A 14,480-nucleotide genomic window follows, 5' to 3' on the forward strand; every position below is an offset into this window, starting at 1 on the left:
CATTCGTTTGAGTTATGATTATTTCAAATGATCTATTTCAGTAATAAGAGGAATACTTAGTGAAATTCTGTATTGTGCTAAAAAATTAATCTCTTATTTGCCTTATTGTTGTTATAAATACTAATAACAAGAAAGATTAAAGACAAGTCGGATTTTTGTAAATGATGAATGAAAGTGAAGCACAGCAGATGAAGGACTATGTTAACACATCCATCTGACAGCAGTAGAATTAGCTGCAGGTGCTGAGTGGAAGCTCCTGTTCCTGTGTGAGGACAAAGCGGTCCCAGAGCTTGCATTTAAACCCTTATCCCTTAAACGAGGCACTACTGCAGCTCCAAGTGGGCATCCACACGGAGTTACACTAGTTACTGAATGGGAGGGTGCCGGGACAATTGGAATTAGGTCATTGTGACAGCACACTTGACCAATGTTCAGCAGTAAGGCTGGAACCTGTAACGTTATAATGATGCAGTCTTCTTCCAAATAGCTCTGGCTCCATCTAGTGGAGACATCAGGGAATTGTATTTTAGGTCTATAGGTTGGATCTTCAGCTCAGCTTATCTGTCAAACACTGTGTTAAAATTGAAAATCTGCACTTTATATTTTAATTGTTTGAATTAAAATAGTTAGATATTCAACTATTTACTTATGTGTTTATTGCCTGTGGACCCAACTAGGTCAGGAAATACTGAGATTAGATTTCAACATGAGGACACAGAAAAACGTAGTTTTTTTGTCTGTGAAGGTTCTCAGTCATCCAGGTCATCGTAGTGTAAGGAGCTTGGAAAGAAAAGCTCCAAGCTCCTTAGGCATTTTTTAAATTCCTGTTCTCCGTCTAGCGTGGTCATCAGAGCTAAAACTCTAATTAGACAAAATCTAACTCAAAGCCATTCAACAAGCTATCAACACATTACTTAGAAGCTCATTTGTCTCTACCCATCTTGCAGCCACTGTGTGGCTGTGGTCCTCCTTACAGGAAGAAAAAAAACATAAAATAAATAAACTTTACCAGCCACAGAAACTTTACTCAGGAAAAAAATCTCAGTAAAAATCCAGGTTTATTACAACTTTTAAATATATGGGCCGTGTACACTGTGTGTGATCTGTTCAGTTCATTTCACACAAGAAAATTTTAAAAAAGCACAATAATCAGTTCATTAAGGAACCGAGTTAAACTGATACCCACACACAAAAACCCCAAATGGCACAAAGTAACAAATACACAACCAATAACAACAATATCGTCCTCTTTCACTGGCAAAAAGAAAATACTGGAAAAGAAAATCCTCGACTTCTGAAATTTGTAGTCTCTGTCCAAAACAGCAGGGATGGAAAAAAAGAGAACTCCAACAAAAAGGAGAAGAGAAGTAAAAGAAGAATCAATATCTGTATTTTGTAGAGTAATCCTTGGGAGACACTACCAGACCTCGGCCTTTTCTTGCTCCTCGATACACAGTTTCAATAATGTCTATCATCTCCTGCTTGTCCTCCATTGTCCAGTTGATCTTGTTGTTGTTACCGGTGCCCAAATCAATCATGATGTGTTTGTTCCTGAAAATGGGATGAAATGAAGTTTGATGTCAAGTTCCTTTAAATCACATTTAAATACTAAAAACTGGGTTTCTATCTGTGTTCTAATGTGGAAAACAGATTAAAACTAAAAATTGAAGTTGTTGTTTTTTTTCCTTTTGAAATTTCAGTGACATAATGTGAATTATTACGAGTGTTCTTCTTTTAATTTTTATAATTATGGTCTTCAGTCAAAAACAAATAACTGTCCATCTGTCTAGTTTGATACAGCCAATCACAATCATGAGGAAGACTGCTGATAGATGATGCTCCTGATGATGATCAGAGCATAAACTATAGGAATACAACCAGCTGGCAGCCAGGTGAGTCGACTTGCCTTCAGCTTTTGACAAAGGCTACGTCCACACGTACACGGGTATTTTTGAAAACGGAGATTTTCCGTTTTCATTTTAAAAAATAATCCCGTCCACACATAAAGGCAGAAATGAAGGAAAACGCTGCTATGAACATGCCAAAGCAACAGGTGGCGATATATTCCTGACCGTGTAGAAATGTTGGCCAATCAGAAGTCTAGAAGCCTCGGTGGGAAAAAGTAAACAAAGCTGGGGCATAGAAGCAGAACCGAGTCGTATGTGTGGAGGGACAGTAACTGTGTGTATATGTAAGCATTTAAACACTGCAGAGAGTACAATTACCAGTAACAGTATTGTAGAAATTCATTTCACCGAAACAATAACGTGGCGCACAGTGTGACGTCAAAAAAGGCGCACACCTTTGACGCTGCGTTTTCTCCGTTTTTCTCGTCCACACGTAAATGCAAAAACTGAGTTTTCAAAAATATCCACCCTGGCTGGAATTTTAAAAAATCTCCGATTTCAGTGACCGAAAACGGCGTTTACGTGTGGACGAAAGGTGCAAACGCATAGAAAAATCTGCGTCTTCAAAAATACCCGGGTACGTGTGGACGTAGCCAAAGACTCATTCAAACTGATGGCAACATGCTGGCAACCTGTCTGCATTTACAAATTAGACAGCACGTATTTACAAACATACGGCAATCTCTCAGAGTGTGACTGCTCATTCAAGTCGAACAGCAACTGTTTGCATAAAGGTTGCCTCCCATCAGGTACCTTGTCGCCTTACAATCAAAAAGTGATTGCTTGTTCTGCGGGGACAGCTGCGTTAAGATAAGCGTGTCCAGTGTTTCGGTTAAGTTTTCTCGGGACCGTCATGCATGAGATGTGTCCTCTTGTTCAAAGTATTCCCAGAGTATGTTAACTTCTTTATTAAAATATCAGTATCTGGTGTTTTCCCCCACGCACCCTCATACCTTTCTAGTAGAGTCTTCTGGTCTGTTTATTTAATGTGTTGTGAGGTTGATGTGAAGCAGAGTCCAGGAGAGCACAGCTGAGCACTTTTAGTGTTGAAAGAAGTGGATTGTACACTTCATTTATGTAAGGATAATGACTGCACTCACTTATCAAGAAAAAAAGATTTTGCAGTTTTGTTAATCTGATTAGCTTTAATAATTAATAACCTGAGTGCCTTTCAGCAATGCCAGTCTACTAAATAACAACAACAGTGACAGAATGCAGAGCTGGCACTGACAGCCTCACCTGAAGAAGAACATGACAGTGCAGGGGTCGTACAACTCGTACATCTTGTTGAAATCTGGTACTTCCGTGATGTCCACCAGGTAAATGACTGCAAAATTCTTAACCTGTCAAGGCACAGATATAAAAACCATGAGTTCAGAAAAACAAAGTAAATACAGACACACACAAAAAAAAAAAATGAAGAAAAGTGTTGCTCTTATGGGTAGCAAGGTTACATCTGGAAAATCATCAACAAATTGCTACCTCAGAGCCAAATCCTCTAGCAAAAGCCTTGGTTGTACAATCAGCAATAATCTTCCATGACCAGTCAATGTAGTACGGAGCCTCCGGGCCCCTTTAAGAGGCATTAAAAAGTCTCAAAGAAAAAAAAATCTGGGTGGGTTTAAATAAATAAATAAATACTAAACAGGGGCGCCGGTTTAGCTCTGTTGGTAAGCAGGCCTGTGGCCAGATAGCAGCAGGCCTGGGTTCCAGTCTGACCTGTGGCCCTTTGCTGCATGTCCACTTTCCTGTCTAGCGATCTGTCTCTATCCATTAAAGGCTAAAAGGCCAAAAAAACCAAAACAAAACTAAATTTAATCTATGGGAGAATTCAGTAATATTGAATCAAACTGCACTGACACTGCAGTTATCATAGCGAAAATGTAGCTAAGTGCACTTTTTTCCCCTCTTCTTGACTTGTTGTATCCATAACACTGCTCTCAAGGAGTGACCCAGAAACATGGGTGAAGTTGGCTCTCTGAACTGAGTAATTAATAAAGTCACACTGTCTTTTATGGCTACTTTTCCCTCCGGGTTTTGAGTTTACAAGTGAAAGAATAAAAACTGTTGCCACACTGACTAACATATATCAGCAAATTACTGGAGGTAACTTGCTGAAACTCAAAGACTTGGGAAAAACCTGAACCATGAAAACAAACAAAATTACCAAAACAAAGACGACTCAGGAGAGGGAGGGGGGGGAAGTGCCAGCATTTTGTATAAATTATAGGCTCTACAAAATTTCACCTCTTAAGTTGAAATTAACAGTAAGAGAAAGACTTGCATTTAGAATGATTATTTGCAGGATAGAAAAATCACTACATCCCAGAATAAGACCCCACCAAAGATGCTGAGCATATATTTTCAATTTGTAAGTTTTTATGTCTTATTTAAATGTTACAATAAATGGTAAAATAGTCCACGTATTGACCTTAAAGTATATTAAATTTTATCAGCTTAACACTCAGGTAATATTACATTAAACCCCCACAAATAGCGCCCTCTACAGGAGTTCAGATAAGAAACATAAGCTAGCAAACAGTGGCCTTTTTAAACTACTCAGACCTTTTCCGCGATGCTGTAAAGAACTTCGTCCATCTTCATACATGTCGGGTCCCAATCGTGTCCGAAACGGATAACCAGGACTCGGTCCTCCTCAGACAGGATGGCTTGGTCGACCTGCCAGCCGTTGTGGAGATGTGGTAGCATGTACGACATGTTGATCCAAAGTTGTTGATTCCTAAGCTGCAAATAAATACGTTTCATTACAACAGTAGCAAATGTGTAATATATTATAAATTACATCCAATAAAACCTCTGCGTTTGTTCGTGTTAGTCATAACAGGCAGTAAGCCTGCTGCTAACGGGGCAGTCTGGGTTGAGGTTAGCAAGGAAAAATCTGGAAGGAGAAATAGTGAGCCCTGCATGAAAAGAAGTGAATAAAATTCGGAAACACTTACCTAAAAATGTAAATAAATCCGTGTTATTGGGCCACGTATGTGGTAAAAACGCAATTCGCAACTCTAAGAAAGAGAAACTTTGTTGAATAATACAGCCGCTGTGTACTTTGTCGCAGAAGGTTCGCTTCTAGGCGCGTGGCGTCATCAATTCAGCGCCAGACGTGTTTACGTCACGTCCGTGTGTACGTTTTAGTCAGATGCTGCCAGATTTTAAGTTTTTCCTTAGTGAATTATACTGTAAGACGTCCTGACCCTATAGTTTAGACCCTATACTTTAGGTAACCTCTGATTTTCATTTATGAGACTTCCAAAATCAGATTTCAGGAAATCTTTCCTTTCCAGCTGCAACATGGAAGAATTTTCTTAATATTAACTGGAAGCAGGGGCATTTCCGGGATTCTTTTTTTAATGGGGTGGCACAGGGGGTTGGTGGGGTGTGGGAGTCATAGGAATTCAGAAAATCCAATCCGAGACAACTTGTCACTTGTTTCTACGTCTTTCTTTTCAGGTAATTTTAGGGTTTCCACACCTGCCAAACCTCGATGTAGCCAAAGTCACCCATCTACAATTTAGACAACAGCAAATACAGCCACATTTTTACTGCCTTTGTTAAGTTTAAAAAAAAAAAAGAAGAAGAATAATATAACATGAGTTTTAATTAGTTGTCAAAAATACAGAGAGCTACTTTTTATTTTTGTTTAGAGTACCTTTCAGAGCCTGTACTTTTTTTAAAAACTTTTGAGTAAGGACATTGAATGAGTATGTTAATATTTACTAGAGCATTTTTAAATACAACTATCTGTATTTCTACTTAAGTAATGAATGTGTGTGAAGAAGAGGAGCAAACAAATTTCAGATAAGTCAGAGCCACCCCACTCCTATAGCCCCGCCCCATCTGGAAGAACTTTTGGTCTTTACCAGTGATTGTAGAAGACAGGTTTATACTGTGGTTGCAGTGAAAAACATTACACAGTTACAGGTCCCTGCACAAAAGTACTTTCAGACAAATAAGGTTCAGATGAGCTTCATTTAAGGTGATTTACCCAGTGAAACATTTCTATAAAGGTTTGAGAATGACATAGTACTGTGGGCTAATTACTGAAACTTGTTCCCATCTATTTTGGTCTTATCTTGATATCTTGATGCATGCTCAATCATCCGGGTAAGTAAATCCCAAAGGCTGATTCTGTGTATCTGGACGTAGCGTTTTCAGTGGGAGAAACATTTCATCACTCATCCAAGTAACTTCTTCAATCTCAGCTGACTGCAGGATTCCCCAATCTTATAAACAGTTCATTGTATAACAACTGAAACTAGCACCACTGAAGGGACAATGGGTGGGAGGTCAGTTCCTTGATCATTAATATGCAAACAACTACTGATCAAAGACCACTGATCAATGGCCATGAGTAGAGAGTTGATAGAGAGCTGAGACTGAAGAAGTCACTTGGATGAGTGACGAAATGTTTCTCCCACTGAAAACTCTACGTCCAGATGAACAGAATCAACCTTTGGGATCTATTTTGGTCCTTTCATTTTACACATGGGCTGTGAAAAGGTGTTTATGTTTCATAGTTGATAACATTTTATTAGATTTAATTTTTATTATTATAGTAACATTACATTTGGTTACTGTTTAATGTGACTAAGGCACAGCTGCATTTTATCTACTTTATTACATCATATCAAATGCTCCTCCTTGAAAATGTATCCAAAAGTTGATTGCAACACAAGTATAAACCATTAACTCACCGAATGTGTTTGATTGAACTTAGATCGATAGATAGAGGTATACATGCATACAGTAGTATGTGGATTCGTTTTTTGGACTCACGTAAGGAGACTTTCAGGATTCCTAGAAATTTTGTTTTAAAGCTGTCTAATCTTGGTGGAGGTAAACTACTATCATCAGCAAGTATTGTCATATTTTAATTTGTTGTCCTTTGCCCTCATATGAAAATACCTTCTCTGGCACGCATACATTTCATTACCAAACACTCTGTAACCAATGAAAAGATTGCAAGTCCTCAGACAAACAAATAACTCCTGGCTCTTCATGCCTCTGCTCACTGACTTCTAAACAGGTATCACACATCATCCCTGCATTTTTGAAGCTGCTAGTTTTAGTACTTACTGTCAAAAGTAATGGTGCCATTAAGATTTTAATTTTTCTCAACAATTAAAACAACAAAATAATGTTTGCGGGATAAACTGCAGATGTTATGTAATACCTTTGCGTGATTGTAAGTAAGTACAGCTGTCGGTTGGAAAGAATGCAAACTTCACACTTTATACGACTTTTTAATTGGAGGACGAGTGTAAAGACACAAATGTACATTAACAGTTCTCATGCAGGAAAAAGACACAAAGACAAAACATTTATTGTTGTGCAACTCATCACAGTACAAACAGAAAAAACATTGACTGAAAAGGTTCAAAGGTTATAGAAAAACTTTCCAGTCTATCACATAGCAGCACATTATGGCACTCTTTTAGAGAGAGAGAGAAAGAGAGAGAGCGAGCATGAATCACCATTAGATATGTTACAACCCAACTTTAAAAAACAAAACAAAAAAAAAACCCCACAACTAAACTACGCAATCACAGTAATGTGGTTCTAAATGGCCGAGTGGTAATCGTCCAACTATTTCACGTTAGACTGCTTGGTCTATGACACATGATTGTTTACCAAACAATATCAACAGCCTATTTTGCAATAACATTGAAATCTGCTTCCTTACGTCAACACTGCAATCATCCCTTAAAGCTGATAAAGACATTTTTCTCCTCCCCAGTCCCTGTGGCTGCTTTTCATATTGCACAACATCAGCCTTCTCATCGTCTCTCTCCACAGTCTGTTGGCCTCCGTCCCTCCTGAAGAGATGTCGGTCTTAGAAGTCCTCTCCTATAAAAACCACGCCCAGCTCAACAAAAAAAAAAAACAAATCAAAAACACAGCCCAGCTCATGAATCTTCTTTAGGCCAGTAGGTGACACGAGGGATGTCACATATTTTGAAATGACTCCACCGGTGCGGCTCCTTGAACATTTCACTTCACCTAAGGAGGCATATCCAAAGTCCATGAGGCAATGTGAAAACTCTGCACACAATAATGTCTTATAATCCCTGAGGAGCGCTGATGCGTGACTGGAAAAGACAGTGTTGGGATGAGGTCAGGGCACACAGTCGATCCCAGTGATGTACTGTGGTAGTGGACGTTTGCAGCTCCTAGTCGCTGGGATGTTCCGGGCAGGAGCGATTCACCTCAAACCACGCGTCTATACACCTGCAACAGTAACAAGGAGGCTTGATTCAAACGGAGCTGGAAACATATTTAGTGTTTGTGAACACAACAAATGGAACCAGCTCGAAGTAAAAAAAAAAAAACCAAAATATTTTTATGTATATTTTAATTTGTATATTTTTTAAGTTAAAAATGGAAAATAAAATATTATCACAACAATTATGAAGAACTTATTCACTTATGCCAATGTGCTTGTGTATCGTTTTGTTCCTCTCACTGATTATTATTTTTTAGGATCTATATGGAAAAGCTGTAATTCTTGTTCTTAGAACCAATGAGGTTAATGTAAATATTATGCTTGTTTCAACTCCACATTTTTATTCTGGGACTCCTCTAGTGTATCTTGGCATTGCTCCCAGTCAAAACACTTGGCCTTATCTCAGATTGTTATGCGGCCCCCTAGTCCAGCCTCTGCATGGAACAGCTCATGCTATCCCCAGGCTTCCTTCAGGCCCCACTTCACTGAAAGTTTTCCCGATTGGTCACCTTCTGAAAGCCTGCAGAGGGGACAGCACCCAGTCGCTGTTGGCACTGTTTATTCCTCTCGCTGGCTTAAAGGTTCCTAAACAAAACTGTAGCACTACTAACTAAATTCCCATTCCTGATTGGGAATGGGGCTTTCTCACGACCTTCTGTACACGTTTGAGCCCAGATCTGATCTGAGCACCTGCACCAACAAAGGGAACAGCAGGATCTCTCTGTACATATTACAGCCTTTACATGCTAACTGTGGGACATACATAGCTCTAAAGCTGATGATAGGTGTCCATCTAAGAAAAGTGCTAACATGCAGATTAAAAAGAAAAGAGCCTGTTGTTAGGAAATGTCAATATGAAATAGTGAAAACATTTGTATAGTGTTTCCTTGTAACATCTGCTTTTTGAATGCTTTAATGCATTAAATGCTTATAAAACCACCAAAGCGGACTGATCAGTGAGGGATATTCTGCTAAGGTTGGTGACAAGTTAGCATCATTTTGTTCGAAAAGTGAAAAACAGCTAGCCTGGTTTTAGTCCAACCTAACAAAAGAACACACACAACGCACACCAAAACAACCGCACTGAGACCCGTGGAGGTCCACCTCCAAACAAACTCCACAGCGGTTAGTTTATGGTGTGATCCCAGCAAACTACAAGGTGTATGCTGCAGGTTTGAGTTAAATGCTTTCTTGTAGCCAGGTAGGTTTTGCATTCTGGGATGCTGCAAGGTACCATAAATGTCCAAAATACACAAACGCAGGGTTTGGATTAGCAACTAGCTGTGAAATTAATGTAAATTCTTCATGTTATCCACAAGACCACAACACAGCACCTTCTTCCAGTATTTACTATTCTTGCTCCAGACCTTTTTGTTGTGATGTATTTTAGTTCAGAGTTTGCTTTGAGTTTTTCTTTGTGAAAACAAACCAAACCACAGGAAAAAGCTACAAGTTTCCAAACTTATCAACTGATTTGGATCAGATCGAACGAACTATAGGTGCAGGAACGCACCTTACATATCACCAGACTAGCTGCAAGTAATAGTTTCATAATTTTATGATTTCTGCGAGAAAACTAAGAATGCTTTCCATTTACAGGATCTTTTTCTTTTAATCTGACAGGTTCAAACTTGTCGGTGCTATATAATCAAATAGACCAGGTAATGGTAAAAGCTAGAAAGAAAGAAAAATTAAGATTACACTATCTTATCTTAAAGATTAGAAGCAGGGTGAAATTGCTAGACTGGCTGCTAGCCACTATTACGTAACTACTTATGTCTTAGTTTTTTGAAAATGCATAGACAATAAGAGGTGCAGTATTTTACAGGATGCATTAAAGTTTCACAGCCTGTTTTTAAACTGCTTTCTGTATTTTTTTTTCTAAGCTGGCTTTACATTAATGTAGTCTATAGGTTTAAACATGAGTGCTTTATTATCTTCCCATCTAACAACAACAACAACAACAACAAATGGCCTTTTGAGCATTAATTGGTATGTTTATTTATATTGTGCATATACGTACTACAGGTTTAAAATTAACTGTATGCATTAGTCAAAGTATTTCCAGCTGATTCTGTTTATCTGTGTGTGTTTGTGCACATTAGCTACCCTTTATGGTAGATGCAGAGGCAAGGCAGTCTGGCAATGGTGTCTCCTTGCTCCAGCTCGTCTAAACAGATGGCACATTCCCCAGAGTCTCTGGACAGGATGTCCTCTGAGAAAGACAATACAAACACAGACCAAATGAGCAAAAAGCTGCCTCGCACACCAAATCGAATCTTCACTTCACCGAATCCCGCACAACCATCTGTTTAACCTTTGATACCAGAATACCTGCTATCATCTGTGCGGAAATGTGCTGCTTTTTGGGCTGAATGTAATTTCACTTTTTATTCTCCAGTTCCTCTGTATGAAAATGTGAAGGTGTAGTTTAATAATGGAGGTGAAAACTAAACACCAGTACATTACAGCTTTTTGCACCAATAAATTGCTACTTACACAGTAATGACCATTACAATAATTATATTTCAGTGGTTTCTAATGTCAGAATTAAAAATGAGGAAAAATAACGACAAACAAGATAAAGCTTTAAAATTTAATCATCACATGATGATTAAATTTCTAAAATTGAAAAATATTTTGACATTTATTCGAGGAAAATTGATATTTTGATTCTAGCTATTTGTCGATCTATCATTAGGATTATCTCAGCATTTATAATTGTCGCAAAATGAAACTGAAAAAAAAAACTGAAGACAACGTGGGAGAAACACCCTTCAACCATGTTACGAATGTTGGCGTGGCATAGGTTGTCCACCAGGGGGCACTCTAATACTTGAAACGGGACAATTATCCGAGAGGCGTTGGGCAAGGGAAAACAAGTAATTGGCGACTTGTAAAAATAAAGCAAGATTATTTTTAAATCGCATTGTCATTTTGTCTTTGTAAGAACTTAAAACAAAAGAAACAACAAATATTATGGAAATCTTTTTGTGTGCCTATTTATCGGGATTTTAAATCACCAAATATCGGCATTGGTCTGACAGTCTTATCAGTCAGGCTCTAGCGCTTATATTTATAGTACAAAAAGATTTATTTTAAAAAGGTAAAAACAGGGGCACTGGTTTAGCTCAGTGGGCTTTTAGGCGACCATACGCATGGTTTCCACCGTAAATATCAGTTAGCTGTAACCACAGAAGCCAGAGCCGTTACAGTAACCTTTAGAACAGCTGTACATCAGTGCAGCAGGTTGAGACCTTAAACGACTACAGCATTTTATTACAATGTAGAATTGCTACATTACTTAAGGACACAATTTTAATGATCTTGCTTTGTCACGTGCAGTTTCATTTAATAATTAGCAGTGGGCAACAAAATAACAGTCTTGAAGACGTTCAGAATCTCCCCCTCAGTCTTACTGTTGTAGGTGAGGCGCGTCTTGCTGAAACACATGAGCAGGTGCTTCTCGATTTCATCCGACGCCATGAACTTGGAGCAAACGGGACAGTGGAAGCCTGGAGTGGAAAAAACGCAAAGAGAAAACATTAAGGGACCCTGATGTGGCAGTGCACCGCTCATAACCTCATATTGATATGTACACATGGCAGGACGTGGGACTGTTGGCTTGTGCTTAATCTTGTGACCTACGGGACCTTTTGACTGCACGAACTCAAATCTCCCATAAACTAACAATCTGCTTACCTCACACAGTTTGCAGATGTCACTGCAGCGCTGCAAACTTACTGCAAGCGCACACTTAAACACAGATGTGATCTTTACTGCAAAAGCATCTATAAAACATGCGATTGGCCGATCGCTTGCTTCCTTCTGACCCCCTGTATCTGCACAGCTGCACAAAGATTAATAGGCCAAGAACCGCTCGACGTTAGATAAGCTTACCTCCAGGCCTGAGATAAAGTCTCAGACCTGCAGAGTTCCAGTCATGTGGTTCTCGTGAGTGAAGATTATTGATGGTGCGATTAATGATTACATTTCCTCATCGGGGGAATTATATGCCGGTAAGGAAAAAGGAAGAGAAGAGGGCAGGAACACAGCTGGATATGGAGATCATGTCACAACTTTTTAGGCCTCTAACAAAAAACCTAGAAAACTCAATTCAACCTGTGCTTAAACAGCTTTTGAGCTGTCAGCAACACTGGTGTTTAAAGGCTCTCTGAATGTTACGTTATGTTAGTTTGACTCCCGCTTTTGTTGCAGGTTGGGCCCAGTGAGACACCCCTTCAGTTGAGAAACAGCAAGACCTGCGGATTCAGGAAGTTTGTTGTGTGTGTGTGTGCAAGTGTGTGTTTCTGTCAAGCAATATGTAACCAGCAGGAAGCTCTTATCTGCTGACCTACATAGTGCACTACTCTTCCCTCTCATAGCCAGAGTGACAAAACAGGCTGGTGTTGCAAAACAAAGAAGCAGTAGAAGAAGAAAGAGCCCCCCCCAACAAAAAAAAAAGGAAAAAAAAGAAAGCGTGGTGCAGCAGAGCCACCTGTGGCTGGAATAAAAGTGCAGAAGTGCAAAACAAAGGGCTCAGTCATCAGACGGCCTTAACCATATGCCAGGTATCGCATGTCAAATGGAAAAATAATAAGTAACTCTGACACCAAAATTACACATACAACTTTGGAGATGAAACTGAGAAATAATGATAGGGTACCTTACATTAAATAGAAATTTAAGTCATAATAACGTAGCTCGGATATGCAGTGTGGGCAGTTGTGTGCTGCAGGATTTTAAATGTTGATTAGAATCGTTAGAATAATGAGTGGTAATATCAGAGAAGGCGAAATGCACTGCATAAAACGATATTAAAGCTATACTGACACTGCGGAAGTGCACCTCGAGTACAAAGAGGAAATCAGTGCATTAAAAATCCAAGTGTGCACTGAGCAATAATGGGCCTGGGCTCTCCAGGTGTACTTTTATAAATTTGCGCCTTACCCCCGAGCAGGCGTGAGGACAGTTCGGCCGGCAGGGACCCTATAAGCAGCCGGTGTCCCTCTGGGGGCAGCTGGCCCTCATCGTCACCATCTGTGCCGTCGAGGCTCTGGTTGCCGCCGGCCGGTATGTTGAGCCCAGAATTTGTTGGCCCTCCACTCGTGAACCGGATTCTTGGGCCATCGGGTCCATTTGTGTACCTGAACCCCGCAAACCTTTCTCCTCTGCTGGAATTTCCAGATGGAAGATCGGAGCTGGAATAAGCTCGAGTTCTGCTGTCAAACACAGGGCTGCTCTGCTTGGCCCCCATACTGCCGCAAGTTTTAGGGGTTTTGTTTGTCAGTGCGTTTTTCTTTCTTAAAGAAGTTTTTTTTAGCCACGACACATGATCACAGCGAGCCCCGGAGAGTCGAAAACAACAAAGGAAATGCAGCCAAACAAGTATGCAGCGATACAGCCGAGGTTATTCAACATGTCAAAGTTTCACAGTGCGCACTGTGCGTAAAGTGCGCACTCACTGACGCAAAACTTCCTTTCCAAAGGTTCTTTTTTTCTTTTTCCTCTTCGTTTCAAAGTCCTCCCCCTTTGTTCCAACAACAGATGTATTAAAAAAAAAAAAGAGAGAGAAAATCTCTTAAGTAACAAGGTTTGTGTTTCTTCGCTTTAGCCGAGAACACACGCACAAGCGTTGACCCCAAAGCTCGTCTGGTTTCAAGTTTGTTTTTGTGTTCAACTGTGGTGTCTGGAAAGAAAAATATAAGCAGGGATTTCCCTCCTCTTCCGGTAAGCCAACGCTGTCAGCCGTAATCAACTCCACCGAACACAGTACGTTTTCTTTCAAAGTAAAAGCATCCAATTGTTCAATTTGACAGATAGTGATTCCTTTTATTTACTCTATGAAGGTTGTACACAAGTTGTGTGCCACGCTTTGCAGCAGCTTAATTTATTACATGAAGTTGAGTGACACACAACTGACCCAATAAGAAGTACAGTACCTGCCGTCAAAGGGGGAATTACCAGGATTGTAACTACTGAATTTTATTGCTGCGTGTATTTTTGCTGGAAATTTTACTTCTAGGGGTATTATTTTGAAAAGTAGCATTGTACTGTCATAGTTTGTCCAGCTGATGTTAGATTTTAAACAATTTCATTCACTGTTGAGCAGTTTTTGTGGGTAAGCTCATATTTTCCTCCTATGTGAAATCTTAACCAGAAAAATACACAACCCTGCCTCTATAACTGTTACAAATACTCAAATGTATCCTATAAATGTGCACGTGGTGACAAGACAGAAAAAGGCACCTTTGCATTGACTTCTGTGCTTTTAATTTGAATACTAAACCACTACTTCCTGTCAGCGATTCCTTTTTCAGTCCGAAGCTTAA

General features: G+C 39.6%; 2 protein-coding genes across 2 annotated transcripts; both read right to left on the reverse strand.

Moving 5' to 3' along the window:
• Positions 1-1,039: 1,039 nt before the first annotated feature.
• On the reverse strand, positions 1,040-5,067 carry txnl4a (thioredoxin-like 4A). Its single transcript, XM_026155634.2, has 4 exons — positions 4,868-5,067; positions 4,473-4,652; positions 3,147-3,250; positions 1,040-1,551 (listed from the first exon to the last, which is right to left on the reverse strand). Exons 2-4 carry the CDS (start codon positions 4,623-4,625, stop codon positions 1,380-1,382), a joined length of 429 nt encoding a protein of 142 aa, XP_026011419.1. The 5' UTR covers positions 4,626-4,652; positions 4,868-5,067; the 3' UTR covers positions 1,040-1,379.
• Positions 5,068-7,152: 2,085 nt separating this feature from the next.
• On the reverse strand, positions 7,153-13,891 carry LOC113014237 (E3 ubiquitin-protein ligase znrf2-like). Its single transcript, XM_026155633.2, has 4 exons — positions 13,099-13,891; positions 11,568-11,663; positions 10,258-10,363; positions 7,153-8,153 (listed from the first exon to the last, which is right to left on the reverse strand). The coding sequence occupies exons 1-4, from the start codon at positions 13,403-13,405 to the stop codon at positions 8,096-8,098; spliced, it is 567 nt and encodes a 188-aa protein (XP_026011418.1). The 5' UTR covers positions 13,406-13,891; the 3' UTR covers positions 7,153-8,095.
• Between the last annotated feature and the right edge of the window lie 589 nt (positions 13,892-14,480).

This window comes from Astatotilapia calliptera, chromosome 22 (assembly GCF_964374335.1).
Source record: "Astatotilapia calliptera chromosome 22, fAstCal68.1, whole genome shotgun sequence".
Taxonomy (NCBI): Eukaryota; Metazoa; Chordata; class Actinopteri; order Cichliformes; family Cichlidae; genus Astatotilapia; species Astatotilapia calliptera.

Bases quoted from the DNA above. Each gene is read 5' to 3' on its own strand.
- txnl4a (XM_026155634.2), bottom strand. From the start codon at position 4,625: ATGTCGTACATGCTACCACATCTCCACAACGGCTGGCAGGTCGACCAA. The intron at 3,251-4,472 runs GTCTGAGTAGTT...GTGCCTTGACAG, and splicing joins TTTACAGCATCGCGGAAAAG to GTTAAGAATTTTGCAGTCAT. The intron at 1,552-3,146 runs GTGAGGCTGTCA...TCCCATTTTCAG, and splicing joins ACTGTCATGTTCTTCTTCAG to GAACAAACACATCATGATTG.
- LOC113014237 (XM_026155633.2), bottom strand. From the start codon at position 13,405: ATGGGGGCCAAGCAGAGCAGCCCTGTGTTTGACAGCAGAACTCGAGCT. The intron at 11,664-13,098 runs GTAAGGCGCAAA...TTTCCACTCCAG, and splicing joins GTCCTCACGCCTGCTCGGGG to GCTTCCACTGTCCCGTTTGC. The intron at 10,364-11,567 runs GTAAGACTGAGG...TGTCTTTCTCAG, and splicing joins GACGCGCCTCACCTACAACA to AGGACATCCTGTCCAGAGAC.